We start from the raw sequence: 27,399 nt of genomic DNA, 5'->3' as shown, positions 1-27,399 counted from the left end.
CCGCAGAGGCCCCGCCCCCGAGCGGCCCCGCCCCCTCCGCGGCCCCGCCCCCGCCCCCGCCCGCGCGCGGACTGCGCTCCCGCCTCCCGCCCCGCCCCCCGGGGGCCGGCGCGGGGCCCTCTGGGACTTGTAGTCCGGCGCGCGCCCCGCCTGGGCGCCGGCAGCCGCCGCGGAACTACCAGTCCCAGCAGCCCGTGCGCGGGGCGGGCCCGCCGGCGGGGGGCGTGCGGCGCAGGGGGCCGGGCGGGGCGGGCGCCGGGCGCTGAAATGCGGCTGCGGGCGCGGGGCCCCGGGGCGGGCGGCGGGCGGCGGCGCTAGCGGGGCGCGGACTCGGGCGGCGGCGGCGGCGGCGGGGCCCGGCAGGCGCGACCGACGCTCCTCTCTCGCGGCCCGACTCCCCGCGGACGCGATGCAGCGGGCGGCGGCCCTGGTCGGGCGGCGCTGCGGCCCCGGAGCCCCGGGCCCGTGGGGTCGGCGTCGGAGCAGCGCGGCCGCGGGGGCCTCGGCGCTGCAGGTGCGGCCGGCGCGGGGCCGGCGCGAGCGCATCCTGACGCCCGAGTCCATGAACCCGCAGGTGAAGGCGGTGGAGTACGCGGTGCGGGGGCCCATCGTGCTCAAGGCCGGCGAGATCGAGCTGGAGCTGCAGCGGGTGAGCGCGGGGGCTCGGCGCGGGGGGCCTGCTCGGGGGCGCGGGGGGCCGGGGGCCCCTGCTCGGTGGGGGCGCGGGGGTCACGGGGAGCAGCCCTGGGCGCAGGGGGGTCCCCTGCTCGGTGGGGGCGTGGGGGGCAGCCGCTGGGCGCGAGGGGGTCCCCTGCTGGGGGGGCACGGGGGTCACGGGGAGCAGCCGCTGGGCGCAGGGGTCCCCTGCTCGGTGGGAGCACGGGGGTCATGGGGGACAGCCGCTGGGCGCAGGGGTCCCCTGCTCAGCATGCTCCCCTGGGTCCTGGGGGTCGCGGGGTTGCAGAGGGACAGCTGCTGGGTACGGCCGGGGGCCCCTGCTAAACTTGCTCGCAGAGGTCACAGGGTGACAGGGGCAGCCGCTGGGCATGGCCTCAGTCCCCTGCTCGGTGGGGTCACAGGGGGCACGGAGGAGCAGCTGCTGGGCGCGGGGGTCCCCTGCTCAGCGTGCTCACAGGGGTTGCAGGGTGCAGCTGCTGGGCACAGCCAGGGTACCCTGCTCCGCGTGCTCACCCCCACCCCAGGTCGCCCACAGCCTGCGTCCCTCCTCCCACCCTGCCCCCGCTGCCCCCTGCTGTCCTCCCGCTGCCCCCCACACTGGCACAGAGCAAGGGCCGCGTACACGGCTCACTTGTTGAGCTGAATTCCTGACTTGTGATGCCCATTGGTGCCAGGAGGCTGCCTGTGGGGACTGGGACCGGGAGGCCGCCCGCCTGCAGCCCAAAGAGTGATTGGGGGGTGGGAGAAGGTGGGGGGGGGAGGGGGGAGGGGGGGCTGGGGAGGGGTGTGCCAGGCAGGCAGGGACAAGGCTCCGGCACTCTGGTGTGTTGGCACCAAAGCTTTCTTCCTGGACGTCTTGGGTCGCCTGCGGGTTGTGAGTCCAGGTGGGGAGCAGGCCTGTCCCGGGCGCCTGCTGGAGCCTTGCTCAGCCACCGCATTTGTCTGAGGGTCGGCTCATTCCCGGGGCTGCTCCAGGTCCTGAGCCTCTGGGGCCCTACAGGGATGGCGCGGGTCGCCCCTTGGCTGGCTCGCTGGCTGGTATCTTGGCTTTAGTTGGCAGTTGTGTGTAAAAGTGGCCACATGATCAGGAGTGATCTCTCCCTTCCCACAACCAAGGTCAATGGGGGTGTGTGTGTAAAAGATGCCCCTGAGGATACGCGTTCTGACCTGAGTGGAATTTAGAAGACCGAGTCAAGAGCAATATATATATAAAAAAAGTAAATACTCTGAAGATTCGCAAGATCTGATGAAACAGCTGCTTGCTCAAGACGGCTCCAGCCTAGGATGTGGGCGGGGGAGGGCTCCTGGGTTTGCTCTCAGTGGCGCTGGAACTGGGGGGCTCCGGGGCCGTGACGATCGCCGTGCCCTTGAACCCGAGGGAAGCCGTGAGCTGAACAGTCCAGTCCTTGCCCAGGGTCTTGCCTCGGAGTCCTCGCAGGCTGACTTTTGGGCCCGGCTCGCAGAGGCACGGCGGCTTCCCGGGCGTCCCTGGCCTGCCGTGCGCCAGGGACAGAGCGCGGGAGCTGGCCACTGTGCTCCGTTGCGCATCTGGCCCATGGGCTTGTCTGTCCTTGCAACAAGTCTCCCTGTTCAAACAAAGCTGAGATTCAGTTGTTCCCGGCTTATCACGTTACCTGATTCCTCTGGTTTCCGAGCGGCTAAGGATTAGGAAAGAGAAAATTCCCGGGATTCAGTCTGCCTCTTGCTGAATAGCAGCTTGGGTGTGGGCTCGGGAGGAATGAGGACGATTAGGACAGAAGGGTGTCCTGTCTTGGGCTCCGGGAGGCCGGCTGCCAGTCTGTCTCTGGGCAGAGCCTCTCCTCCGCCGGTTCTTTAAGGATGGTGGGGTGTTTCAGGGGGGCAGCAGAGAGAGCTAGGGGGGCCCCGTAGGTGGGAACAGGGCTGTGAGCAGAGGTGGGGGGAGCAGAGCCAGGGGTGGGGGGCAGCAGAGAGAGCTAGGAGAGCACCGTAGGTGGGAGCAGGGCTTCGAGCAGAGGGGGTTGGGGGGAGTAGGGGGGGGTTGAGGGGGGGGAGCAGAGAGGGGAGAGCAGAGAGGGAGGAGGGAGAGCAGAGGGGGCAGAGGGAGCAGATAGGGTGGGGGGAGCTGAGGGGGGAGCAGAGAGGGAGGAGGGAGAGCAGACGGGGTGGGGGGAGCAGATAGGGCAGGGGGGGAGCTGGGTGGGGGTGAGCAGAGGGGGCAGGGGGAGCAGATAGGGCTGGGGGGAGCTGAGAGGGGGGAGCAGAGGGGGAGCAGAGAGGGCAGGAGGGGAAGGTGAAGAGCGCTGTGGCAGGGCTCCGAGGTCATGGGACATGCATGAGACGGAATCGGTGGAGGAGCCTTGGGAGCCCAGGGGTCCCAGGGGTCCCAGGGCTTCTGGTGCGAGGTGGGGAACCGTGAGGGGTCCGCAGCAGGGTGGGCCGTGAGTGAGGGGGACACACAGCCCGTGGTGTGAGCCGGCAGCGCCTGTGACTCCCGCGGCCCCGAGTCCACCTGCCGGCCCGGTGCCTCCATCCCAGCTCTTCCCTCCGTCTCACTCTGTCCGCTCGCTCGAGCCAGCAGGGTCGGGGGGCCGCCGTTTTGGGGGGCAGCCCCTCTGCACCCAGCTGGCATGCGCAGTGCCCCCCCGGGAGAGCTGCATTTTCCCCTTTTCTGGCTCGGCCCTGCACAGCTTCATGCTCCCGCCTCTGAACTGCGGCGGCCGGACCGGACCGCTGTCATGAGGGCCTGAGCGGGGGCGTCGGGGGGTCAGGGCCCGCAGGGGGTGCGGTGACGGTCGCCCTGGCCACACACCCCGCCCGCGTACCGCCCCTGCAGCCGCCCCGGCCCATGCCCGGCACCCTTCCTCCTGGTGCTCTGCAAACAGTGCGTGCTGTGGGGCAGCCACGGCTGCTGCTGTTTGGCTTGGCTGCGGCGGCCCGTCCCTGGCCCGGTCCCCGGGTCCTCGGGTCTGCGGGAGGCGGGAGGCCGGCCCAGCGTGAAAGGGGCCATTCTCGGAGGCCAGTGGGGCCGCCCTGGCCCGCCCTGAGGCTCTGGGGGAGAAGCCGTCAGCTCTGCAGGCCCCAGGGCGGGAGCAGCCGGAGCAGCCAGAGCAGTGCGAGCGTTACAGGAGCCTCGAGGCCTCTGGGTTCCTCCTCCACCCACTGCTTTCTCCCTTTGTGGCAGGAGGGGAGGACGGCGGCACACGTGGAGGCAGAGCCGTGGCTTCACTTCTGTTTGTAAAGTCCGCACGGTTGGGGCAAAACGTTTGTAAACGGGAGAAACTGGCGGCGAGTGTCACACGAGTGTGTGCTGCGTCTACACTGGTAGAGTGGGCGGTGCCGTGCAGCCCGGGGTTAGGCCTAGGGCTGGGACAGGAGGCTTTCTCTCCAGGCCCAGGGGGTGGGACCTCCCCCATTGGTTTCTTTAGAGCTCAGGGGCCGCCTTATATTTTTTATTTTTAAAGATTTTATTTATTTATTCCTGAGAGATGCAGAGACATAGGTAGAGGAAGAAGCAGGCCCCATGCAGGGAGCCCGACGCAGGACTCGATCCCGGGACTCCGGGGTCACGCCCTGAGCCCAAGGCAGGTGCTCAACCGCCGAGCCCCCTGGGGATCCCCTCAGAGGCCACCATGCACCTGCATCCTGGGCTTCGCCTTACGAGCGAGAGCACCTTGGCCACAGTCTATCCCTCTGCAAGATGGGCCAGGTGATGCCTCCTAAAGACTGGTTGGAGGTGTTAGCGAGGCTGCTGTGCAGGCAGCGGAGGCCAGTTGTGCCCTGAAGAGCCCTTTCTCCTCTCTGGGGCTCGGAGTGCGTTCTTTGGGGTTTGCCCCGTCTTGCCGCCGCGCAGGACCCTATTGGGGGCTCAGCAGCTCTCCGTGCGTCTCAGTCTCCACGGGTGACCCTCCTTTAGAGCCCCAGAGGTCAGTGGCCTGCACCCCCGCCCCGTGTTAGTGGTGAGGACTCAGCCCTTGCAGCTCTGCCGACCGCTTGGTCCTGGGCAGCTCTAGCGCCCGCGGTGCTCCCTCCAGCTCCACTTGTCTTTCCACCACGGTTGGGGCCAGACTCTGTGCTGAGCCTCAGTTTCCCCAGCTGTGAGTTGCGCCTGTGCGCAGGGACCGTGGGGGCTGGCTGGTGTCTGGTGTCTGTCCCGGGGGTCCCTGTAGCACCTGCCGCCTGCCCTGGTCCAGTCCATTGCCCAGGGCTCTCCACGCGGTGCGCCCGGTGTGGGGCTCGCCGGGCCGTCCCCTCCCTGTGCCCCCTTGCGGTTCTCCACCAGCCCAGGCTCTGAAGGATCGCGGTGTCTCCGGGCTTGCTCGTCCTGTTGCCCGGCCTGGGCGACCCATAAGTGTTTGTGGAACGGGAGGGAGGCTCTCTGGGAATCGGCGGTCCCACGAGATGATAGAAGCCGTCCCTCGCTCAAGGAGCTGCCTTTGTCCCTGGACTCTCGTGGTGCTGCTGGAGCCTGAGCTGGGGAGCACCGTGGTCGTCGTGCTCCTCCTCCCTGCGGACACCCTCGAACATCCGCCATCCCTCCAGCCTGGGGGCCTGTTCCCTGACCCTCACTAGGCTGGATGGGGGCAGGAGCTCCCCTGGGTAGGACCTCATCTCCCGGCCCCACGGGGAGGCAGCTCGGGGTGGATGGACGCGGGCGGGTCACCTGGATGTGCACCGGGGGTGTGAGCGTGAGCTGGGAGGCGGCCTGCTGGCCTCTGAGCCCGGGCTGAGGCGGGGCCACTACCGGGTGACCCAGGCCTGGTGAGCCCGTCCCCCATCCCATGTGGACCTCGAGCACCCAGACCCCTGAGGTGGCCCCAAGCAGCGTCCTGCCCTGCTGCCCAGTCCAGGGAGCCAGTTCCCGCCGCCCCGGCTCATGCGTCGCAGCAGCGTTGGGGGCCTAGGGGTGCCCAGGCCCAAGGGAAGGGGCGCCCCGTGTTCCCAGGCCCCTTGTCAGCAGGCCCAGCGTCGGCGGGCAGCGCGGGGCCACCCAGGGCCCTGCTCCAGGCCAGTCCCCCCTGTAGCGGCCTACGCAGGGTCCCTGGTGCTGGCCCGGGCAGGCTTTATGTGGACCTGAGAGTGGGCTGTGCTCGTTCCACGGGGCCAGGCCCAGAGTGCAGCAGTGGCTCGTACACTGGCGGGGGGGTGGCGGTGGGGGCTGGTGCCAGGCGGCTCAGGCCTGGCCTTGGCACACAGGGCCTGAGTCCCTCCCCCAGCCCAAGCCCGCTCTCACCCTGTCCTCCTCCTGGAGCAGAGGGTGGCCCCGCAGGCCGTGGCCTCAGGACCCTTGGGCTGCTTCTCCCCGAAGCCTGGACCCCCTCATCCTGAGCAGCCCTGGGGAGCGCTGCAGAAGGGGCGGGAGGGTCTCCAAGACCTGTGCCCCACAGGCTTTTGGGGCCAGCTCCTGGCCTGGGCCTTCTCCCCGGGGGTGTCTGGGGGCAGCAATGAGGCTCACGACCCGTGTGCCGCTGCTTTTCGTCTCCCTAAGGTCACTATTTTTTACTTAAAGTGTAGGTCACTGATTTTAAAAACAGGAAGTTTTCTGAAGGTGCTTTTATTCACACAGGGCGGGAAAAGGAAAACAGAGAAGGAGGCGCTTGACTCTGGGAAACTAAGTGGGGGCTGCTGGCAGGGGCCCCGGGGCTGGGGCATGAGGGAGGGCTCAGGGGGGTGCTGAGCCCCGTGTTACGCGGCGGGTGAACCACTCAACTCCCCCTGAAACCAATAATAGGGTTTCTGTTAACGACATTGAACTTAAATTAAAAAAATGTTTAAAAAGACATGGAATCATGGAATCGTCCCTTTGAAATCCGAATCCAGCATGCCCTTGGGGGAGGGAGGTTGGCAGGCCCTCGCCCTCCACTGGCTCTCGCTTCCTCCTCCTCCGTGACCTCCCTGCCTCATCCTCTTCCTCGGTCCCCTGCTTTGTAAGGTGATGATGCCTGTGCCCGCCCGGAGGTCCCGACCTGCTCCTGGCGGCTGATTCCACGGAGCCCCCGGCGTCGGCAGGTCCCACATCCTCCGCCCGGGACGAGGTCCTTCAGTCCCCCCCGCCGGGTGGTCTCCAAGTCCCTCCTCTCCGGGACCCTCTTCCTGTGCTGGACACGTTGCCCAGGCCGCGGCCATGAGTCTTTCTGTCCCTGATGCTTTAAAAAAAAAAAAGTGACAATCAGGCCACATTGCTGTGCGAAGCCAAGCTGCAGGGCAGCAACCAGAGGTCCCTGCTGCGGGGTCTTCTGGGGGGACGGTGGCCTGGCTGCCGGCTGGAGCCAAGCTCCGGGGCGGGTTGCGGGTGCCCCCTGTCCCCATGCCCGGTGTCTCGCGGCCTCTGCTGCTGACCTCTGCCTCCTTCCAGTCGCTTTGCCGCGGGGCCCCGTGTTGAGGCGTCCCCGCCAGGCCGCATTGGTGGACCCTGGATGTGCGACGGCCTCGGGGTGCCGGTAGCCTGGGAGAGCTCTCGCAGCCTCCGTACGAAGTGGGGGGCGGTGAGTCCAGTGGTTAGGGATGGGGGGTGGTGCTTGGCTGGCTTCAAACCCCAGTGCCTGTGTTGAGTTGGGCGGGTTCTCAGCCCTTTGAAGCCTCATTGTCCTCATTTGTAAAGTGAGGCCGATGCTGGCTCTTCACGGGGCCGTGGTTAAGGTGAAACGGGGCCGGCTGCGTCCAGGGCTTGGCGCTACGCCTGATGCCGGGTAAGACTCAAAATAGGGGTGTTTATTAATATCCCGCGAGGCTGGCGTGGCCTCTGGCATCCAGGATCGAGGGCCTGACCACCTGTTGCCTCCTCTTTGCTCAGGGTATCAAGAAACCGTTCACCGAGGTCATCCGCGCCAACATCGGGGACGCCCAGGCCATGGGCCAGCAGCCTATAACCTTCCTCCGACAGGTAAGTGGGCGTTCGAGGGTAGAGGCTGCTGGGGGGGGTGCGGACTGAGGCTGCCGGGGCTCGTCCCATCCCTGCCTCCTCCTCCCGCCGAGCAGCCCCTGTGGCGCCACAGCAGGCGCTGTCGGGGTGGCCCCCCTCCAGTGCCGGGGTGTCTCCTGGCTGCCGCCTCCCCTTCCAGAGTCCTCTAGGAAACTGGGCTTATGGGGGGCTGCCCTCGGGGACGCGCTGCCCTCCCACAGCCTGGGATCTTGGCTCCTGAGTGTGCAGCTTGGTCGAGGGCATCAGAGAGGCCGTCTGGGCGGTGGAGGCCCGGGGGGCGGGGAGGTGGTCGGGCGCCCCGCGGCCTCCTCTGTTGTGAGATGCCCCGAGGTTGAGCGTGGACTCTGCCCCTGCCAGCGGGGTGGCCCGGAGCGCTGCCTTCGGGGACGGCTGGGGCCTTGGTGCTGTGGTGAGTGTGATGCGCCCACCAGGGTGGCGTGTGACCCTGCTTGCTCCGGGGTCTCAGGACGCAGGTTTTGACGTTTCAGTTGGAGCACCAGCTGTGAGGATGTGGACGTGGGTGGGATTGTGGGCTGAGGGGAGAAGGTGGGTGCGGGTGTGCGGGGGGTGCGCAGGGGCTCCCGGGCAGGGCCTGGAAGGCGGCCTCCGGGGGGCCGGGACAGACGAAGCCCTGACGTGGCCAGGGTTCACAGGGCAGCTGCGGGAAGCACCAGCATGGACGGGCCGCCCTGCCCTGCTCCCTGCGTGGGGGTCGCGGGAGTGCTGGGGCCTGCTTCGCTCCGGGAGTCCACCTGGGATCTGGGGAAGGGAACCTGGGCCGGCGCTGGCCGGGGCATGTGCACTGGACCCCCCTCGCGTGGCCACTGCTGCCAACCAGCTGCCTGTGGACGCAGCTGCCCCAGACCAGGCCGGGGATGACATGGAGCAGCTGCGCCAGGGGAGGTGGGGAGCCTGGCTGTCCTGGAACCCCGCGGCTGGGGGGGCACGTCCCCACCACGTGCTCCAGGCACGAAGAGGCCAACGTGGCCCCTGTGCAGTTGTGCCCTGGCTGCCGTAGGCCTGGCCTCTCCCACCCGTGGGGCTCCTGCCGCCTTCCCCAGCTGGTCCTCAGAGCCGCTGGGTGAGGGGGGTGCAGGCCAGGTCACTGACCTCTGAGGAGCAAGGAGAGTGAGGCCCTCCCCTTCCCTCCCCTCCTCCCCTCCCCCCTCCCTCCTCTCCCCTCCTTCTTCCCCTCTTCTCTCTCTCCCTCCCCCCTCCCTCCTGTGCTCCTGGTGCAGCTCCTCACCTGCCAGCCTGGGCTTGCCCTGCGAGCTGGGGTTACTGGCACTTTTGCAAACATTTCCTTGCTTAATCCTCTTAATTTGTGAGGCGAGGGTGATTGTGTCGTAGGGAAAGGAAAGCTGACCCGGCTTGGCTTTCTGTTCTGGCTGCAGAAAGGGGATGATGGATGGAGAGAAAAGGGGCAGGGCCCCAGGGCGGGGGTGGGGGTGGGGGGCCCTGCATGTTAGGAAGGGGTCAGGCTCCCCGCCCTCACCCTGCTCAGGGGACCCCGGACCTGTGGCTTGGGGTGGGTGTGCGAGCTGCTGTCCTCGGAGGAGTGGGGGCCAGGGACTGCGGGCCGCCCTCATGCTCCCTGGCTCCTCCCTGGCAGCCCCCTTGGGGTCCCGAGTCGGGGCTGAGGCACCCCCACCCCCAGCATCCCTCCCCGCCCTCCCGCAGCTCTCAGGGCCAAGCCTCAGGGGGCAGGCCTGCTGGCACAGGCCCCCCTTCACGCCCCTGTGGGCGCCCCGGGGTGGGGGTGCCAGGGCCCAGCCGCGCCTCTGTTCTCCCAGGTGATGGCACTGTGCACCTACCCCAACCTGCTGGACAGCCCCAGCTTCCCAGAAGATGCTAAGAAACGAGCCCGGAGGATCCTACAGGCTTGTGGCGGGAACAGCCTGGGTGAGGCCCCCTGAGCAGCGGGTCCCAGCGGGTCCCAGCGGGCGGGAGTGGGCGTGGGCTGGGCCCTGGCTCTGCCCTGGCCCCAAGGGGGTTACCCCGAGAGTGAGCGAGTGTGTGACTGTGTGATGCGGACTGGACAGGTAGGGGCAGCCCCTCCCTCCTCACCGCAGGCTCTGGGAACCCGGAGCTGAGCACCCAGGGGGAGGCCGCAGCTGCAGGGGCTTGGGCTTCACCCCCCGGGGGCCGGCCCCGGCGACTGAGCCTTCGGTCAGGGCAGGGGTTCTTCCGGCCTTGGTTTTTCTTTTGTTTTTTTTAAGACTGATATTTAGAAGTTTTTTATATTTATGTACGTATGTATGTATTTTTAAGATTAATCTAGAGGGGGAGCAGAGAGAGGAGGAGAGGGAGAGAGAATCCTCCCGGCTCCCCCCCCACAGAGCCCAATGCGGCTCGACCCCAGGACCCCAGATCACAACCTGAGCGGAAATCCAGAGTCAGGGGCTTAACCTGTCCCCCCAACACCCCCGAGAGGGTTTGACCTGGTGACTGGCCTCAGGGACAGGCCCTGTGAAGGGACGTGGGTGGCTTTGTGCAGGTCCCTCGCTCGCCCTGCTGTCACCCCACAGCAGGAGTCGGGGTGGGGTGGGGGGAGCTGGGAGGGGCCTGGGCCGCCTGGGGGATCCTCCCTTCCCACTATGCTGTGGCCTTTGGGCCTCTTTGCTGGAAGCCCATGTGCAGCCATCTGCCTCCTTACGGAGGGAGCACCCCATGGAGGGAGTGAGTGGAGCACCCCAGGAGGGAGCAAGTGGAGCACCGCATGGAGGGAGCGCGCCCAGCCCAGGAGCACCCCAGGAGGGAGCGCACACCCAGCCCAGGAGTACCCCAGGAGAGAGCGAGTCCTGCCCTGGAGCACCCCACGGAGGGAGCGGGCCCAGCCCTGGAGCTCCCCATAGAGGGAGCCAGTGGAGCACCCCAGGAGGGAATGAGTGGAGCACCTCATGGAGGGAGCGTGCCCAGCCCAGGAGCACCCCAGGAGGGAGTACGCGTAGCCCCGGAACACCCCAGGAGGGGAGCAAGTCCTGCCCCGGAGTACCCCACGGAAGGAGTACATTCTGCTCCAGGAGCACCCCAGGAGGGAGCATGCCCAGCCCTGGAGCACCTCAGGAGGGAGCACATGCCCCAGGAGCACCCCAAGAGGGAGCGGGCCCAGCCCCAGAGCACCCCAGGAGAGAGCAAGTCCTACCCCGGAACACCCAGGGAGGGAGCACATCCTGCCCCAGGAGCACCCCAGGAGGGAGCACATCCTGCCCCAGGAGCACCCCATTGAGGAAGCGGGCCACCCCAGAAGCACCCCAGGAGGGAGCACATCTTGACCCAGGAGCATCCCAGGATGGAGCACGCCCAGCCCCGGAGCACCCCAGAAGGGAGCATATCCTGCCCCGGAGCACCTCAGGAGGGAGCACATCCTGCCCCACAGCACCCCAGGAGGGAACCTGCCCAGCCCCGGAGCTCCCCTCAGAGAACAGCCCTGGAATTTGGCCCCTGAAGGATGTGGAGATGATCTTCTCTGGTCTTTGCTGCTGAGATGGATTTCCAGCCTCGCTCTTTGTTCTCTCCTGTTCTTTGCCTTGTTTACTTTTGCGCCGTCCCTTTGCCCAGAGCCAAGCGGGGGTCCAGCTTTCCTTGCAGCAGGAAAAACAGTTGCTCTTGGGTTTTCTAGGACATGTGCCTGAGTGTTCTGGAGCGTGAAGAGGGATTCTTGAGGCTTGCTCAGCACAGGAGCAGCTACCTTTGGCCTCTGCCGTCCCCCTGCCCCTACCCTGCCTTTTCCAGTCTTCCTGGGGAACAAGGGCCCTGTGCTCGCCTCTGTTCCTCTGTCCAGAGTCTGGTCGCTGTCCTTCTTGGTGTCCCTGTCGGGCGGGGGCCGGCTGCTCTTGCTTTCCTCCCGCCGGACTGGGCAGGGTGCCAGCACGCCGTGGGGCAAGCCAGCCTCGGGCTCGCCCTCTCCCGCACCCTCTGCCCCACAGCAGGCACTTCTGAGAGACCTGTGGCCGTGGGCTAGACTCCTGGGGCTGCAGGGGGAGGCGGGAGGAGGCAGCTCGCCCTCTGACCCCGCTGCCCGCCTCCTGCGGTGTCTGGGGGAGGGGGAGGGTCCTTTGTTCAGCCTTGGAAGCTTCTTGAAGTTTTTGCAGCTCTGTGTGCAAGGGCTGTTGGGCAGGAGCTTGGGAGGCCGAGTTCACGTGAGTCCCCGCCTGGGGTGTTGTAGCAAGAGGAGGGTTGGTCTCGGGGGTTTTGGGGACCTGCCCTGAGCTCTGTGTGGGGACCTTACGAGGGCAGGTGGGGTGCATACCCCTGACCTCTCCTCCTCTACACTCACCTCCTGGCCTTTTCAAGGAGGCTAAGCCCGTGGCCGGTGTGGAGAAGCCCTGCCCTGGGGTCGCCACCAGCCCCCCGACCATTGCAGGGGTAGGGCAGGGACCTCCTGGGGCAGGCACCCGTCACCTGGGCCTACCTGCCCTACCTGCCCATAGACGTAAAGGGAACATGCCCAGGGCTACCCTGACCCAGTTTGGGATTGTTAACTACGTACACAGGTCTTAGAGCGCATCTGGACATGTTTTAATCGTGCCCTTTGGAATCATTTTTTAAAAAAATGTTTATTTGAGAAAGAGCCAAGTTGGGGGGAGGGGCAGAGGGCAAAGGAGGGAATCTCGCGCGGACTCCCTGCTGGAGCTGGACGTGGGCCTCAGTCTCACGACCCTGAGACCATGACCTGAGCCAAAATCAGACTCTGATAGTCAACCAGCTGAGCCATCGGGCGCCCCTAAAATTGCTTTTTTGTAGAGTTTTCTTATTTTCTGTTTGATGTGTGATTTAGTTCTCAGGTTGTATCTTGGATTTTAGGATTAAGGTGGACTCCAGATAACCAGGGAGGTGCAGACCCTTGTCTGCCCCCCCACCCCCACCCCAGCACTGCTCTAGGTGCTGGTGGACCAGGTGGGGGTATTTTCAGGCTCACAAAGTTCACTCTCAGATTTGGGAGAAACAAATATCTAGAAGAATTCACGTAAAAAGTAATCTCTAGTTTTCATGAGTTCTTGGAGAAAAAGAGAGCTGTGGGGCTCTAACAAGGGACTCTGTCGAGGGAGGGTTTAAGGAGCAAATAAGATTCAAATTCATGTGGACGGTGAGTTGTAGAGAACCTGCAGGTGCGTGCCAGGCTGAGACGTGTGCGTGCAAAGGCCCTGTGGTCTGAGAACAGAGTGTCAAGGGAAGAGGTCCGGACGGGGCTGGGAAGTCTGGCAGTGCCCGTGATGCCAGTCTGTGGGCCGTGTGTTCTGGTTGCCATCAACAGGGGCAGTGGGGCCAAGCGGGGGGTAGAGACGGGCAGAGGAAACAGGTGATGGCGCCTCCCTCAGGGAGCTTAGGGCCAATGGGGAGGCTGGGCTTCACGTGCATACAAGGGGCTGGAGGAGAAGCGGGGAGGCCTGGCTGCTGGTGGGGGGAGGGGAGGATGGCCAGGCCTGGGGGCGCAGGCAAGCACCCTGGATGAGGCCTCTCCAGCGCCAAGGGCGCCTCCCCACTGTTCTAATCCCCAAAGTATTCCAGATGCATTAGAATATGCATGGGGTTCCTGCTGCCTGCCCTTCATCCTTGGGGGATCGCGGCTCCTCAAGGTTGGCTGATCCTGAGGCCCAGAGCCCCATCCCGCTCCTGGTGCCTGGTGGTGGTTTTGCCGGAGCCTTGGAAGGAATAGGTTGGGTCTCCCTAAACCTGGTGTAAAGTTCCAGGGGCGTAAAAGGCCATAGAGTGAAAAGCCTGCCTCCCCCCTGACCCCCAGCCGTCCATCCACCTCAGCTCACCAGCTTGGGACTCCGACCAGGTTGGGTGCTTGCACAAGCACCTATTTTTTAAATTCTTTCCAAAAACAGTGGCCTGACAGTAAAAAAACCAAAAACCCTACAATAAGAAACCCCAAACCCTCCTTATTGAGGTATAAAACGAATGAGTGGTTTTTGCACGGTGCACACCTGCGCGGCCCTCACGCAGGTCAGGACACCGACGTTTCCAGGGCTGCTGAAGGCTCTTTGTGTGCCTCCAGGTTGCTTGGAGCTCGTGCGGGCCGAGGCGGTAGCAACCCAGCAGGCCCAGCAGCCTCGCTCCACAGGTTGTAGGACGTGTGTGGATCCCGGGAGGGTGGAGGAAAATGGGTCTGGGCACATCAGACTGATGGGGAGCCAGGGCCTGGACTGAAGCTCGACGCGCAGTAGCTGCTCCGGGAGTATTGACAGACGAGCAGGTGGGGGGTAGGTGGGTAGATGCACAGAGGTGCCGACGGCGGAGGGGCTGGCGGACGAGCGGATGGATGGACGGACGGATGGACGGGTGAGGGGACGGAGAGGCAGGTGTGTGGGTGGACGGGTGGGTCGTGGATGTGCCCCCGGTCGGTGGTGGCCACGATTCTATAGCCTCGAGTCCTGGGAGTGGGGTCCCAGGGCCTCCTCGGCCCCACCCTGGGGGTTATTTGGGGTCACCACCTCTGTAGAGCCAGCTGCCCCGCCCCTGGTCACGGTCCTGCCTGCTGTCTTCCAGGGTCCTACAGTGCCAGCCAGGGCGTCAACTGCATCCGCGAGGACGTGGCCGCCTACGTCACCAGGAGGGACGGTGGGGTGCCCGCGGACCCCGACAACATTTACCTGACCACTGGAGCCAGCGACGGCATTTCTGTACGTGTGGTGGTGGCTGTGATCCCTTGTTCACCTGTGTGTTAGGGCTAAGGTGTGAGCCTGCCGGCAGGGACCCACTGAGAGGAGGGCTGCCTGGGCCCTGGGTCCTGCAGGGTCTCAGTGGCTACAGGGGGGTTCAGGTCCCTGTCCTAGGACCGGTGTCCACTGAAGGAGTTGAAGGCGGAAGGAGGGCAGGCAGTGCCGGAGTAATTGGGTTTGTGTGAAGCTGTGGCCTTGGCGGGGAGGGGGCGTGATGGGGGGGAGCCTTCAGGAGATGAGGGGGGCCAGGGTGGCGGGGGCTCGCAGGTGCTGGGTCTGTGGCCCCGGCGTCCGGCACTGTGCGGCCCTCCCTCTCGCGGCCTCACCTGCCCCTTGACCTCTGAGGCTCCTGTTGGTGATGTGTGTGGGTGCCTGGTCGCTCGGCACCCTTCAGGGTCCAGCAGGTCAGCCTGTGTGCGGGGAGGCTGCGGTGGGGTCAGCCCCGCCTCTGCCTCTGTGCTCGGCTATTGGGGCCTCCCCTAGTTCCCGGGGACGTGTCGAGGGCCTGGAGCAGCCAAGGGAGGAGCCGCCGGGCTCTGGTGAGGAGGATCCGGTGTGGAGCTGCTTGCAACGGGGCCTCCTGCTGCCAGGGGCCTGCGTGTGAGCTGGGAGCCCCTGCAGAGTGGGGTTTGCAGGCAGCGTCCCCTGGGTTCCCGGGTGTCACAGTGCGGGTGTCACAGTGCGGGGACAGCGGGTTGGAACACCACCTGGTGGTAGTCGGCGGGGACTTCATCCTGATTCAAGAATCCCTTGGGGAGTCTGGTCTGTCCAGCGGAGGTGGGGGGGCCTGGCCATCACCAACCAGACCGGCCCCACCGTCCCCTGTTGTCCCCCGCTGGGACTTGGGAACGAGCTTAGAGGCCAACACGGGGCCTCCGGGGGCTGCTGCTCTAAGACACCCTCTTGAGAAAGTACGAGCCACGAGTCCTTGAATGGCTGTGCTGACAACCTTGACCATCTGCTCTCCCGTCTTCTTGGAGCAGACATGGCTATGCAGGTGGAGGGAGTGAGCCTGGGGAAGCCAGGCAGCTCCCGGGGTGCGGGGGCTGCAGCGAAGGCAGGCAGGGGTGGCTGGTGACGCTGGGGCTGGGGCCACCCGGGGGCGGGGAGTGGCGGTGTCCCCTGGAGACGTGACCTCTGTGTTGCAGACGATCCTGAAGATCCTGGTGTCCGGGGGTGGCAAGTCGCGGACGGGCGTGCTGATCCCCATCCCACAGTACCCCCTCTACTCGGCCGTCATCTCCGAGCTCGACGCCATCCAGGTGAACTACTACTTGGACGAGGAGAACTGCTGGGCCCTCGACGTGAACGAGCTCCGGCGGGCCGTGCAGGAGGCTAAGGACCACTGTAACCCCAAGGTGCTGTGCATCATCAACCCCGGGAACCCCACAGGTGTGTGCTCTGCTTTGTCAGCTTCGGGGGGCGGGGGGCGGGGCAGCTGGGGTTCCGCACACCTGGACCTAAGGACTTAAATAATGGGCTGTTCTCTTGGCTCCTGGCGTCCCGATCCAGCTGCAGGTTTGCTAAGACAAAGCCATAAAGTTGGCCACAGGCCACACTAAGAGGTGGACAAATGCAAGCATTTATTTATTTATTTTTTTGGACAGGGTTACAGTATTTTTTTTTAAAGACTATTTATTTATTCATGAGAGACACAGAGAGAGGCAGAGACAGAGGCAGAGGGAGAAGCAGGCTCCATGCAGGGAGCCCTGGGCTGACGGCAGCGCCAAACCGCTGAGCCCCCCAGAGCCCCCCAGGTTACATTATTATTAAGATCACTTTTTTTTTTCTTGCGTTTGCAAAGAGTCCCCTTGAGCTTGCTCCCGCACAGCCCGTAATCGTAGGCCTCGTTTTACCTTGACTTCTGGTTCTTTGACCCAGTTTTCAGAACGCCGGTGCGTGCGTTTCTGTTTTTCTTGGCCGCGGTGTCCCTGGGTACCCTGAGACCCGAGGAGGAAATACCAGGTCAGGAACAACCGCAAACAAACCGAACAAAACAGTCTCTGAGAGCTGAAAGGCACTCTTAATTTTACATATTTTTCTTTAAAAACAAAACAAAACAAAACAACAACCACAAGAACAGACGCACAGCGCTGCCTGCTTCCCTGTTTCTGGGCCGCTGGCTTCATTTGCCCCGGTGTGTGCGGATGCGGGAACAAGGGCTCCTCTCTCCTCCTTTGTAGGAGGAGTCGGATCAGGGCCAAGCGCCTCTGAGTCGATTGTGGGATCTGCTTCCTCGGAACATCACCGAGGCTGCCTGAACGCAGCGAAAGCACCACTTGAATTCCTGAGTGCGGGTGCGGGGTGGGGGGGGCTCCCTGGGGGTGGGGACGGGTCCGGGGAGGAAAATAACCGCCAGTTTGGCTCCCTGTGCTGGTTGCACGTTAGCATCACAAAGGGAGCTTTTAAAACTGCCACAGGCCGGGCTGCCAGCCAGACTCCGGGGCGGGGCCCAGGCATCGGTATTCCCTGCGCCCAGGACCGTGGTTCTCAGACTCTCATTTGTTAAAAAAAACAAACTGCCGGGCCCTACTGCAGGGTCCCCTGGTGTAAATTAGGGTGGGGGTGCCGGGGGGCTTCCAAGTGATGCCCCTGCTGCTGGTCCCAGCCTGGCGCAGCCGGTCCTACGTGCGGGAAGTGCTGGGAAATGCTCCCTGCACCTAGCTCCTGCTCAGGGACCCGTGACTTCACGGCTGGGCCTTAGTGGGAAGAAACCCTGCGTCAGAGAGTATTTTAGGCAAAGGGGTCACGTGAGTGTATATAATGTGAGTGGTTTTTAAAGAGTGACTTTACAATGTGCGGAGGCTGGCCTTGCACTCTGGGGCCTGAGTGTGTGTGTGTGGGCCTCGGTCGGCTCTTGGAGGCGCAGGGGATGGGAGGAGGAGCCCACCTGTGATGGCCCCATACCTTGTCTGGAGCTCGCGCCAGGCCACTTGGGCTGAACGGTGTCCAGATGGATTGGGACAGTCAGTGGGACCCCCGGGGACGGTGAGCGGGGGCCCCTGGGGAGGGTGAAGGGGGACTCCCGGGGTCAGTGAGCGGGGACTCCCGGGGACGGTGAGCAGGGACCCCTGGGGAGGGTGAAGGGGGACTCCTGGGGTTGGTGAACAGGGACTCCTGGGGAGGATGAGTGGGGACCCCTGGGGACAGTGAGTGGGGACCCCTGGGGAGGGTGAAGGGGGACTCCCCGGGACGGTGAGTGGGCCCCCCCCCACGGTGAGTGGGGACCCCTGGGGAGGATGAGCGGGGACCCCTGGGGAGGGTGAAGGGGGACTCCTGGGGTCAATGAGCGGGGACCCCCGGGGACGGTGAGCGGACCCCCGGGGGAGGATGAGCAGGGACCCCCGGGGAGGGTGAGCGGGGACCCCGGGGGACGGTGAGTGGGGACCCCCGGGGACGGTGAGCTGGGGACGGTGAGCGGGGATCCCCGGGGACGGTGAGTGGGGACCTCCGGGGAGGATGAGTGGGGACCCCCGGGGACGGTGAGCGGGATCCCTGGGTTTTCAGGCAGACCCCCGGCTCAGGCTGTAGGGGTGGGTCACAGGCTGAAGTCCGGGGGTAAGCAGTGCGCCGGAATCCGCATCGTCGTCCGGGACCCGGTCCGTTCCCCAGGCCTGGTCGGAGCCCTCTGGCCGTCACCTGCCCACTGAGCAGCCTCAGCCCAGAGCTTCGCCCCGAGTTTTAACGATGACCCCAGGCCAGACTCCCCTCCGCCCAAGTCGGTCACTGCCCGTCCCCGAGCCGTCCCGTCCCCAGGCTTCTGGCCAGATCCCTGTTGCCGGGCCTGCTGGACGCAGAGGGGCCGTGTCCCCGTACAACAGCTGCCTGTCACTCAGGGGAAGGACGGTCGCCAAGTGGCGGGTTTTCTCACCGGGTTGTGGGACAGTTGCGCTGCGAAGCCCCAGAGGCCTGTCAGCCTCCTTGTGTGGCTGCTGCTGTGGGGGGTCCCCTGCTGGGCACAGCTGGGCGCCCCTCCCTGTGCAGCCCCGCGGTTGCTGCTGCGTCTGCCGGCTCAGGGATCGCTGCCCCCGCCCTCAGGGCTGCACAGGGCGGCCCGTTCCCTCGGGGCTGCAGGCCTGTGAGGCCCCGTCCTCCCCCGCCCCTCCTTGCCCTCCTGGGGCACCCGCCGCCCCCTCCCTCGGTGCGCAGACCTAACAGGGTGGCTGTGGGGCCCAGGCGAGTGCTGTAGGGTCTGCAGGCAGCTCGACCTGTGGGGACAGCGGAGTCCTGGCTTCAGGGGTAGCCCGTGAGCCGCACGGCCCCCGCCCGGCCCCGCGGCGTGCGTGCCCTCGAGCAGCCCCCGGTGCTGTGGGGTGTGGACGGGGGCGCGGAGTTTACCATCCTGCCCTCAAGACTCGGTCCTCTGGCACAGACGGTCCCACATCCGCACACACACCTCGTAACGGTAACAAGACAGCAGCTGAGTGTGGAAGGCTCCTCTGCCCACGCGCCCGGCTCCCCGGCTCCCTGCACTCGGGGGCCCCGGAGGCTGGCTGAGCCCCCCCAGGCAGGGCAGCTGCGGTGGGAGCCCAGGGCCCGTGGGGACACAGGGCGCCGCGTGGTCGGGGGTCTCACCTAGGGGCCTTCTGGTTTTGTCGGGGATTTTCCAGGTCAGGTGCAAAGCAGGAAGTGCATAGAGGACGTCATCCACTTTGCCTGGGAAGAGAAGCTCTTTCTCCTGGCAGATGAGGTGAGACGGGGCCAGGCCCCCTGGGGAGCGACGGGAGGGGGCCGGGCTCCAGCCTGTGACCCAGGGAACCTTCCAGGTGTCGGAGGAGGGGTCCTAACCGGGCCTGAGGAGGTCACGACCTATGACACGGTGACCTGAATCCTCCCTATATGGGTTTGGATTCTTGGTCACGTATTTCAGGAGGTTAATGCAAACTTCTTCCTTTCCCTTCCCTTCCCTTCCCCCTTCCCTTCCCTTCCTTAACTTATTTACTTATTTACTTACTTTTGAGATCTTTTCTTTAAATTCAATTTGCCAACACACGATGACATCCCATCGAGTGGTTACAAATTTCAGGAGGTTAATGCAAACCCCTTATTAATTTATTAATTAGTCAATTTACTTATTTAATTTTATTTATTATTTATTATTAATTAATTAATTTAGAGATTTTTCTTTAAATTCAATTTGCCAACACACAATAACACCCCATCGAGTGCCCTCGCGGAGCCCGTCAGGCGACCCAAACCACGGTGCAGGGGTGGCCGGGTGGCAGGCCTCCAGGTGATCCCGGCCAAGGCGGAGTCTGGCTGGTCCTGGGCAGCGGCAGCCACCCGGCTCGGGGCTGCGGGGCAGTCGGGGTGACTGTCCCCGTCCCCGTCTGTCCCCCCAGGTGTACCAGGACAACGTGTACTCTCCGGACTGCAGATTCCACTCCTTCAAGAAGGTGCTCTACGAGATGGGGCCCGAGTACTCGAGCAACGTGGAGCTTGCGTCCTTCCACTCTACCTCCAAGGGCTACATGGGCGAGTACGTTGGCCTTGGCTTCCTCCCGCGGCCCCACCACTCGGCCCTGCCCGCTGGCGGCCTGCTGCGCGGGGAACACGGGGCCCATCTCAGGGGGCCTGTGCATGAGCTCAGCCCTGGTGCAGGGACGCCCGTGCGGCGAGGTCCTGCTGGGGCCCCGGGCTCCCCGCGCTTCCTGCCGGGCCCACGCTGCTGCCCTGGGACTGAACCCTGAGGGGCCCGGGAGGGCAGCTGGGTGGACAGGTGCCAGGAGGCGGTGGGCCGCGGTGGGGGCGTCTCAGAGCCCGGGGCCGGGGCTGCCCCTGCCACCCCGTGGTGGTTCTCACACAAGGTGACCCGCTCGGGGTCCAAGCCTGGTCTTGGCACTGAGGGTACGGCGGTGGGTGACGCATGGCGCTCCCAGCCCTGGCCGCTATGTTCTAGCGAAGACAGAGGCGTAGACAAATGGGGAGAATCACCACGTGTGGTGGTGGGGGTGCACGCGCAGAGGGGAAGCGGGAATGCGGGGGGGGGGGAGGGTGTACAGGAGGGAGGTACCCGTGCAATGCCCTGGGCACGGCTGGAGTGTGCAGGGGAAGCGGGGGAAGCGGGGCTGGAAACCAGTGAGCGGTGGAAGGCGGAAGGTGACTGGTCGCCTGGGCCCCTTGGGTTGGAGTTTACTCTCTCTGGAGCAGGAGAGGAGCCGTGGGGGGTGAGCGCAGGGTGGGTCGCAGTGGACCCCTTGGTACTACGCGCTGCCTGGCTGCCCTGTGGTAGGGCCAGAACGGAGATGGGGGGGGGGAGGATGGGGACCCTGGGGAGGTTGGGGACCCTGGGGAGGTTGGGGACCCCGGGGGGAGGACGGGGACAGCTTCCAGGGCGTCTGGGTGGCCCCTCTGAATGCTGGTCCCCTCCCTTCGCTCTGCAGGTGTGGCTACAGAGGAGGCTACATGGAGGTGATCAACCTGCACCCCGAGATCAAGGGTCAGTTGGTGAAGCTGCTCTCCGTGCGGCTGTGCCCCCCGGTGTCCGGGCAGGCTGCCATGGACATCGTCGTGAACCCGCCGGTGCCCGGGGAGGAGTCCTACGAGCAGTTCCACAGGGTGAGTCGCGGCGTCCCGGCGCCACGGCTGCACCAGGCTCTCGGGGTTTCACGCGCACTCAAGGTCACCAACGGGCTGCGGGGTGCTCGCGGGCCCTCCTGGCGCCTGGGCCGCCATTGGGGCTGGTGTGGGGCGGGCGGGGTGGGCGGGCACCCTGAGCGGAGGCCTCCGTGCCGCGGGCTCTGACATGGAGTGGAGGATGAGCTGGCCGGGTCCCAGACCGAGGCGTCAGTGGTGGCCTTGCAGCTCCCGCGGTCCCTCCGCCCCTTTGAGCCACGCGGTCGACAGCCCAACGTTAACCAGTCGGAACAAGGACCTATGGGTCGTGTCCCTGCAGAGTCCATCCCAGGCTGCTCCAGGCTCAGGGGTTTGGAGCTGCAGTAAGACGCACGGATGTAAAATTTATTTGCGGTCTTAGCCGTGGTGAACCGAGCAGCCTGGTGTGTGAGTGCGTCCACGCCGTGGCGCGACGGCAGCGCCACCGTTCCCAGCAGCCTGTCCCGGTCCACGCGGTGAGCACGCCGCCCACTGGCCCGTCCTCCCCGCCGCTCGCTGCTGTGGCTGCTGCTCCACGTGGAGCTGCGCGGGGCGTTTCACACGGCGTCCTGCCTCGAGGTGCCTTTGCACCCGCTCCCCGTCCAAGGCTGAGCAATGCTCCGTGTGGGCACGTGGGCCACGTGTCACTGACCCCGAGGCCGCAGCCCCCGGCCCGGCCGACGTCCTGGGCAGACACGTGCTTGCCTCCCAGCCAGTTGCCGACAACGCTTGTGTCACGTGCCCCACGCATAGCATGCGGACCCAGCACCCCCAAGGACGTGGCGGGCTGACTCCTGGAAGCTTGTTCTATGGCGTTCCGTCCTTCCGGGGCCAAGTGCGCTCAGACGGCAGGGCCGGGGCTTTGTCATCTGGGGAAGGACGTCCTGTGGGGCGGCAGAGGCGCCGCCTGGGGCTCCATGCTCATGTTGCCGGCGTGGCCGCCCCGAGGCTCAGGGAGCCTGTCCTGTGTCCCCGCAGGAGAAGGAGTCGGTGCTGGGGAACCTGGCGGCGAAGGCCAAGCTGACGGAGGACCTGTTCAACCAGGTCCCAGGGATCCACTGCAACCCCCTGCAGGGTGCCATGTACGCCTTCCCTCGGATCTTCATCCCCAGCCGAGCCGTGGAGGCCGCACAGGTCGGACCTGGGGGCGGGGCACAGAGAGAGTCACAGGAGGGGGCGCCCGGGCGAGCGTGTGGACCCGGGCTCTGGGCACTGGTGCTCATGGGGGTAGGGGGGTGTCCTGCATGTGACCGACGGCCTGAGAGCCAGGAAGTGGTGGCTGCCTTGGTGGGGGCTTCTCGACCCATGGGCGAGGACGTGACACCCCGACACCGCCCAGGGTCTCCTTAGGGTGCAGGGGCCGGGAGGGCCTGGGGTCATGTGCAGGCCGTGCGCTGAGGATGGAGGGCCTGGGTGCTGCTCCTGAGGGTGCTGTCCCCTCCTGGGGCTCCTCCGGGTGCTTTCCCCCCCCACCGGTGCTCCTCAGGGTGCTGCCCCCATGCCCCCCCCCCATGTCCTCAATCCCTGGTGACCATTCAGCATGTGGCTCAGTTCCTTGTGCTGGAGCCAGCAAGCGATTCGCGGGTGCCGCAGGCTGTGTAGACCGGGTGGGGGGTGCACAGACCCCGAGGCGCCGTTCCCTGCAGGCCCCCCGAGCAGACCCCGGGCTGAGTGCTGGGTGCTGGGGGGACCCCCACCGAGGTTTGCTGAGCTCCTGCCGGGTGAGGGTCACCACGGGAGACCGAGCCGTGGGCGAGGAGTGGCGGTTCCACAGCCGGGCCACCCCATCGTGGCTGTCGGGGCCCGGTCCCTGTAGTGGGGGGGGGACCTGGCCGTGGAAAGAGCTGCCGCCAGGGCCGCGGGCTCCGAGTTTGCAGCGGGGAGTGCGCGGGAGCCTGTCCAGGCCCTGAGCCGTGTCCGCCCGCAGGCGCACGAGATGGCCCCCGACATGTTCTACTGCATGAAGCTCCTGGAGGAGACCGGCATCTGCGTGGTGCCTGGCAGCGGCTTCGGGCAGAGGGAAGGCACCTACCACTTCAGGTACCCCTGCCGCCCCGCACGGCCCCGGCACCTCCAGAGCCCGAGGGCTCGGCTCCGTCGTCCCTGCAGCAGGGGCCGGGGCCGCGGGGGCCGTGGGGGACGGCCTGCACGGCCCATCACGAGCCGTCTGAATGTTCCCAATGGGTGCCTCAGTTTCCCTGCCCTCCCCCGACCCCGCGTGCAGCGCCCAGCAGCTCGTCCAGAGTCTGTGAGAGGCAGAGCAGTTGGTTCCACGTACTGATGTGCGTGACCCCCGGGGTGCGGACCCTGCGGGGCGGTGCTGGCGCTGAGCGAGGGGCTGGGGTCTCCGTGCAGGGCGGCATCCTGGGCTTAGCCTGGAGCCCAGCCTGAGCCCGGCCGCGGGCCCAGCGGGCAGGTGCGTCTGCGGCATAGACGCTCGTGTAGGGTTGGCCTCCCAGCATCCTTGGTTCTCCTTGGCAGCTCGTGGGCGGCCTTCCCCGGGGGAGCTCCCGGCCCTGCCAGTGTCATTACCCCGCGACCTGGGATGCCCCAGGAGGGCAGCTGAGCCCGGAGGTTCTCCCGCCAAGAGATTTGGAGACCCCTCCCTTCCCCCCCCCCCCCCCCCCCCCCGCCGCAGGAGGAGCCGCTGGCTCTGCACCCGCGGGAAACAGCAAGTCCGGCCGCAGAGGAAGGGTCTACACGGCTCAGAGCCGGGCAGGCTTCCCGGCGGCGGCGGTGGCCCCATGCTGCCTGTCCTGCTGCCTCCGGGCGTGTGTCCATGGGGGGCGGGCGGGGGGCGGGCCGGGGGCGGGTTCAGCCTGGGTTCCCTTGTCCGTTGTGGGCGCCGTGTGCGCAGCTTGAGGCCGCACTGCTGTTCCCGGACAGGATGACCATCCTCCCCCCGGTGGAGAAGCTGAAGACCGTCCTGCAGAAGGTGAAGGACTTCCACATGACGTTCCTGGACAAGTACGCCTGAGGACCGCTGGCCTCGGCCTCCCTCTGGGCGCCTGGCCGCCCCGCGCTGGACTCGCCGCCCCAGCGGCCTGGCCTCAGGCCTCACGGAGGTCACCAGTCGCTCTCATTGTCATTTTGCCCCAAGAGACTTCTTTCCTTGTGCCTTGATGTCGGGAGCTCTTCTCTTCTGAGCAATGTGATGGGGGGTAACTCGGAAGTCCTGGGTGTTTTTTTTTTTTTTCTTTCTTTTTTTGAAGCAACCAAAGTAGAGGGGACTTGCTCAGCACAGGTGGCCGGTGTTCTCTGAATTGTCGCTGCTTTCGGGGAGGTCCTTTGGGGTCTAGAACAGCCAGGGTGTGTAGGGGGAGAGGTTTCTCTTCCGAAGACACGAGCAGGTGTCGGGAAACGTGTGACGACCGACCGTGGCCAGGGCTGGGATCCTAACCTCACCACCGTGATCTGTGAAATAAAACCCTCAGCGGTGTGAACATGTGGTTCTTCCGAACAGGAGAGCCTCGGGGTCGCTGGAGGCGCAGGAGGGTCACTGCTCCTGCCTGCAGGCACGTGGCCTGGGTCTCAGGCCAGGGTGGTGGCGGCCGCGGCAGGCGGCGTCGGACGGGGTGCCAGGCGGGCCTGTGACAGGTACTGGTGGCTACGGCCGAGGCGAGGGGTCCCGCAGGGGTGGGGGGCGCGAGCCAGGCTGCAGGTGAAGCAGGGCCCGCGGGAGCCCGTCGCGGGCAGGGAGGCTCTGCGCACCTCAGGGTGAAGCTGGAGGTCGTGAGGGCTTCGGGGAGGAGGGTCCTCTTGGGCACGTGCAGGCGGGGCCCCATGTGAGGGCTCCAGGCCTTGGGGGCGCAGGGGGCGCCCGGCAGTCTCCCCGAAGCGCGGAGGGCCCCTGCCTGCAGGTGCCCAGCCTCGTGGGCCAGCGGCCCGTCTCCCCCGAGGGCTCCCTGAGCCTGCGCACAGCGGCCCAGGGTGTCATCGGGGGCGAGGAGGCCCTGCAGGTGCCCGGTGGGCGAGGGCCATCCTCCAGGACCGTCCCCTCCACGGCGCCCGCTGTCCGCGTGGATCCAGCCCGTCGCCAGCTCGTGGGGGGTCCGAGTGCCCGGCGGCCTGGCCAGGTGCACGTAGTGGACGTCGGAGACACTTGAGCTTAGAGCCACGTGTCGGCATCCACACGCTGCGAGCTCCCCCCGGGTCCGCCCCCCAAGGTCCCCAGGGCCGGCGCTGCGGGGGGTGGGTCGGAGCGCCCCGCTTGCTGGCACCCGAGCCCCCGCGGCACAGGGACCGCCTCGGAGCTTTTCCTTCCTACAAACCGAGGAGATGGCGCTTGTGCTCGGTGGACGGCCGATAGAGCGGGAGGTGCCGGCGCCCGGGCTCCCGGCGCAGAGGTCCCGTGGCAGGAGCTGGGCTATTTTTTATACTTTTGTAACAATTGCTTTTTTCACGGGGGACTGGGGGCCGGTCTTTGTAGTCTTAACAAGTCCGGTAGTTTTTTACGAACCTCTTCAGATGACGGTGGACACCTGAAGACTTTGCAACGTTTACATGACTTTTCAAACGACGCCGTAGGCACACGGCCTGCTGTGCAAGTCAACGAGGACCTCCCCGGGGGCCCACGGGGTCGGGGGTTCCTTCCTGGCGGAGCGCGAGGGCGACACATTTGATTTTTCAGACTGTGTTCCAGCGTCCTGTTCGGGGCCCACCAACGAGGGTTGTTTGTCGTTCGGGGTCGCGCTTTCAGTTGGCACCTGCAGGGTTTTCGGTGGGTCGGGTCGGTCCGCAGGGCGGGGGGGCCGGGGCCTGGGCCGCTCCTTCGCCTTGTTTGCGGCGGCCGGTTGGGGTCTGGGCCTGCGGGGTCCGGCAGGAGCGGCCCCCAGGCCTGCCCGCCTGGCTCCACTAGGTTCTCCAGCCCCCGCCCCCGCCCATGGACCCCGTGGTAGCTCTGCTGGAAATTTCTATACAATAAAGTCCGTGTCCAAAGTGGCGCCCGTGTTTCGTTTTCCTTGTGGTTCAAATCTGCTCGAGCGGATACCAGGCTCCGGCCGGGCACCTGCGTGAACTGAAGCTTCTGTCTTTATTAGAGAAGACTTGGGAGACGTGGGGGGAGCAGGATTACCGGGGCCGGGACGGGGAAGAGGAACTCGCGGGGTCCCGTCCGCTCTGCTATGGAGCCCCCTTGTCTGGCTCCACGCGGCCGCGTCCCGGGGGACGACTCTGACGGGCGACCTGCTTCCCCTTCTCGGGCCTGTGGCCTCGGTCTCTCGCGGCCCGGACGTGGCCTCGACGGGGCAGGAGGCTCCGAGAGGGTCTGGGGGCGGCGCGTTGGGGGGGGTGGTCAAGGGTCCTTGCTGGCTGCCGAGCAAGGGGACCGAGAGGAGCCCCGCACCTGCCCTCCCCTTTCCCACAGGCCGCACACGCGTTACCTGCGGGCTGAGCTCCGTTAGGCGACTTTACTAACCCCCCAAGGGCCGCAAGGGCTCCCCTTCTGTCCTCTTTGGCCCGGTTGAGCGCTGTTGGCAGACGTCGGATAAGCGCCCCCGGCCTGCAGCTTCCAGGGTGTGGGGCGTCCGAGTTAGGGTGGGGTCCCCGTCCTGCCGCAGCCGTTGGTACGGTGGCCACCGGCTAGCCCAGCGCTCAGACTCCCCCGCCCCGGGGTCCCGGGCATGAGCAGCATGTGGGTGGCGCCCCCATCCCCTCGGCCTCCTGCCCTGAGCCAGGAGACACCCCTGCCCCCAAGAAGAGGATGGACCGCACAGCCAGGGGCTCACCTCAAGGGGCCCAGGTCTGCTGCAGTTTCCTACTGAGATTTCATTTTCTCATTTAAAAAATATGTATGTACTGACATCTTTTTGTTTCCTCCCCAATTTTATCTCCTTTGCTCCAAATGCAAATACTGGGACCATCCCCTTGAAGTCCTTTTAAAGATACTAAATTTGGGGGACAGCCCAGGGGACTCAGTGGCTGAACACCTGCCTTCAGTCCAGGGTGTGACCCAGGGTCCCAGGATCGAGTCCTGCCTCAAGCTCCCTGCACGGAGCCTGCCTCTCCCTCTGCCTGTCTCTCTGCCTCGCTCTCTGTGTGTCTCATGGATAAATAAATAGAATATTAAAAAAAATAAAGATAATTAAATTTTGAAGATATTTAGGTATTCAGAATCCTAGTGACGGGTTCAGACCACAGAAGTATACATTACAGAAAAGCGTAAAACTCAAAAATATTATTAAATGTGTTCACGTGGCAAAGCTGGAAGCCGCAGGAGCACCCAGGAAGGAAGGCCCCTAACCGAGTTAAGCAAGCCTGGGCCCTGGGACGTTTCCTTACTGTCCCTTTTCTGGGAATATTCCTAATGTGGTCGGGGCGGGGGGGGGGGGATCCCTCAAGGGACTGGAGTCTATCCGGCTTCTTGTCCTTGGCCCCGGGGCGTCACAGCGGCCCCTCCCAGCCTCCCCGCTCCTCCGTGTGGCTGTAAACTGAGAGCTCCACGCCACGGAGGGTGTTAGGGGCGGCCGACGGGCGGCAGGCAGGGGCCCACGGCCAGGTCCCGGGGGCCGACGCAGGTAGAAGGACAGTGGGGGATGGGCCTCGAGCACAGGCCGATGC

The 27,399-nt window shown here is 65.5% G+C and overlaps 1 protein-coding gene across 1 annotated transcript; it reads left to right on the top strand.

The window, feature by feature from the left end:
• Positions 1-394: 394 nt before the first annotated feature.
• On the top strand, positions 395-24,284 carry GPT2 (glutamic--pyruvic transaminase 2). The gene is made up of 11 exons (XM_025420003.3): positions 395-649; positions 7,451-7,540; positions 9,373-9,481; positions 14,075-14,208; positions 15,396-15,639; positions 18,858-18,937; positions 19,590-19,726; positions 20,631-20,805; positions 21,820-21,975; positions 22,769-22,881; positions 23,728-24,284. The coding sequence occupies exons 1-11, from the start codon at positions 410-412 to the stop codon at positions 23,816-23,818; spliced, it is 1,569 nt and encodes a 522-aa protein (XP_025275788.1). The 5' UTR covers positions 395-409; the 3' UTR covers positions 23,819-24,284.
• Positions 24,285-27,399: the final 3,115 nt, after the last annotated feature.

This window comes from Canis lupus, chromosome 15 (genome assembly GCF_003254725.2).
Source record: "Canis lupus dingo isolate Sandy chromosome 15, ASM325472v2, whole genome shotgun sequence".
Classification (NCBI taxonomy): Eukaryota; Metazoa; Chordata; class Mammalia; order Carnivora; family Canidae; genus Canis; species Canis lupus.
Note: the sequence above shows the minus strand (reverse complement) of the source record. Positions and strands in the feature narration are given on the sequence as shown.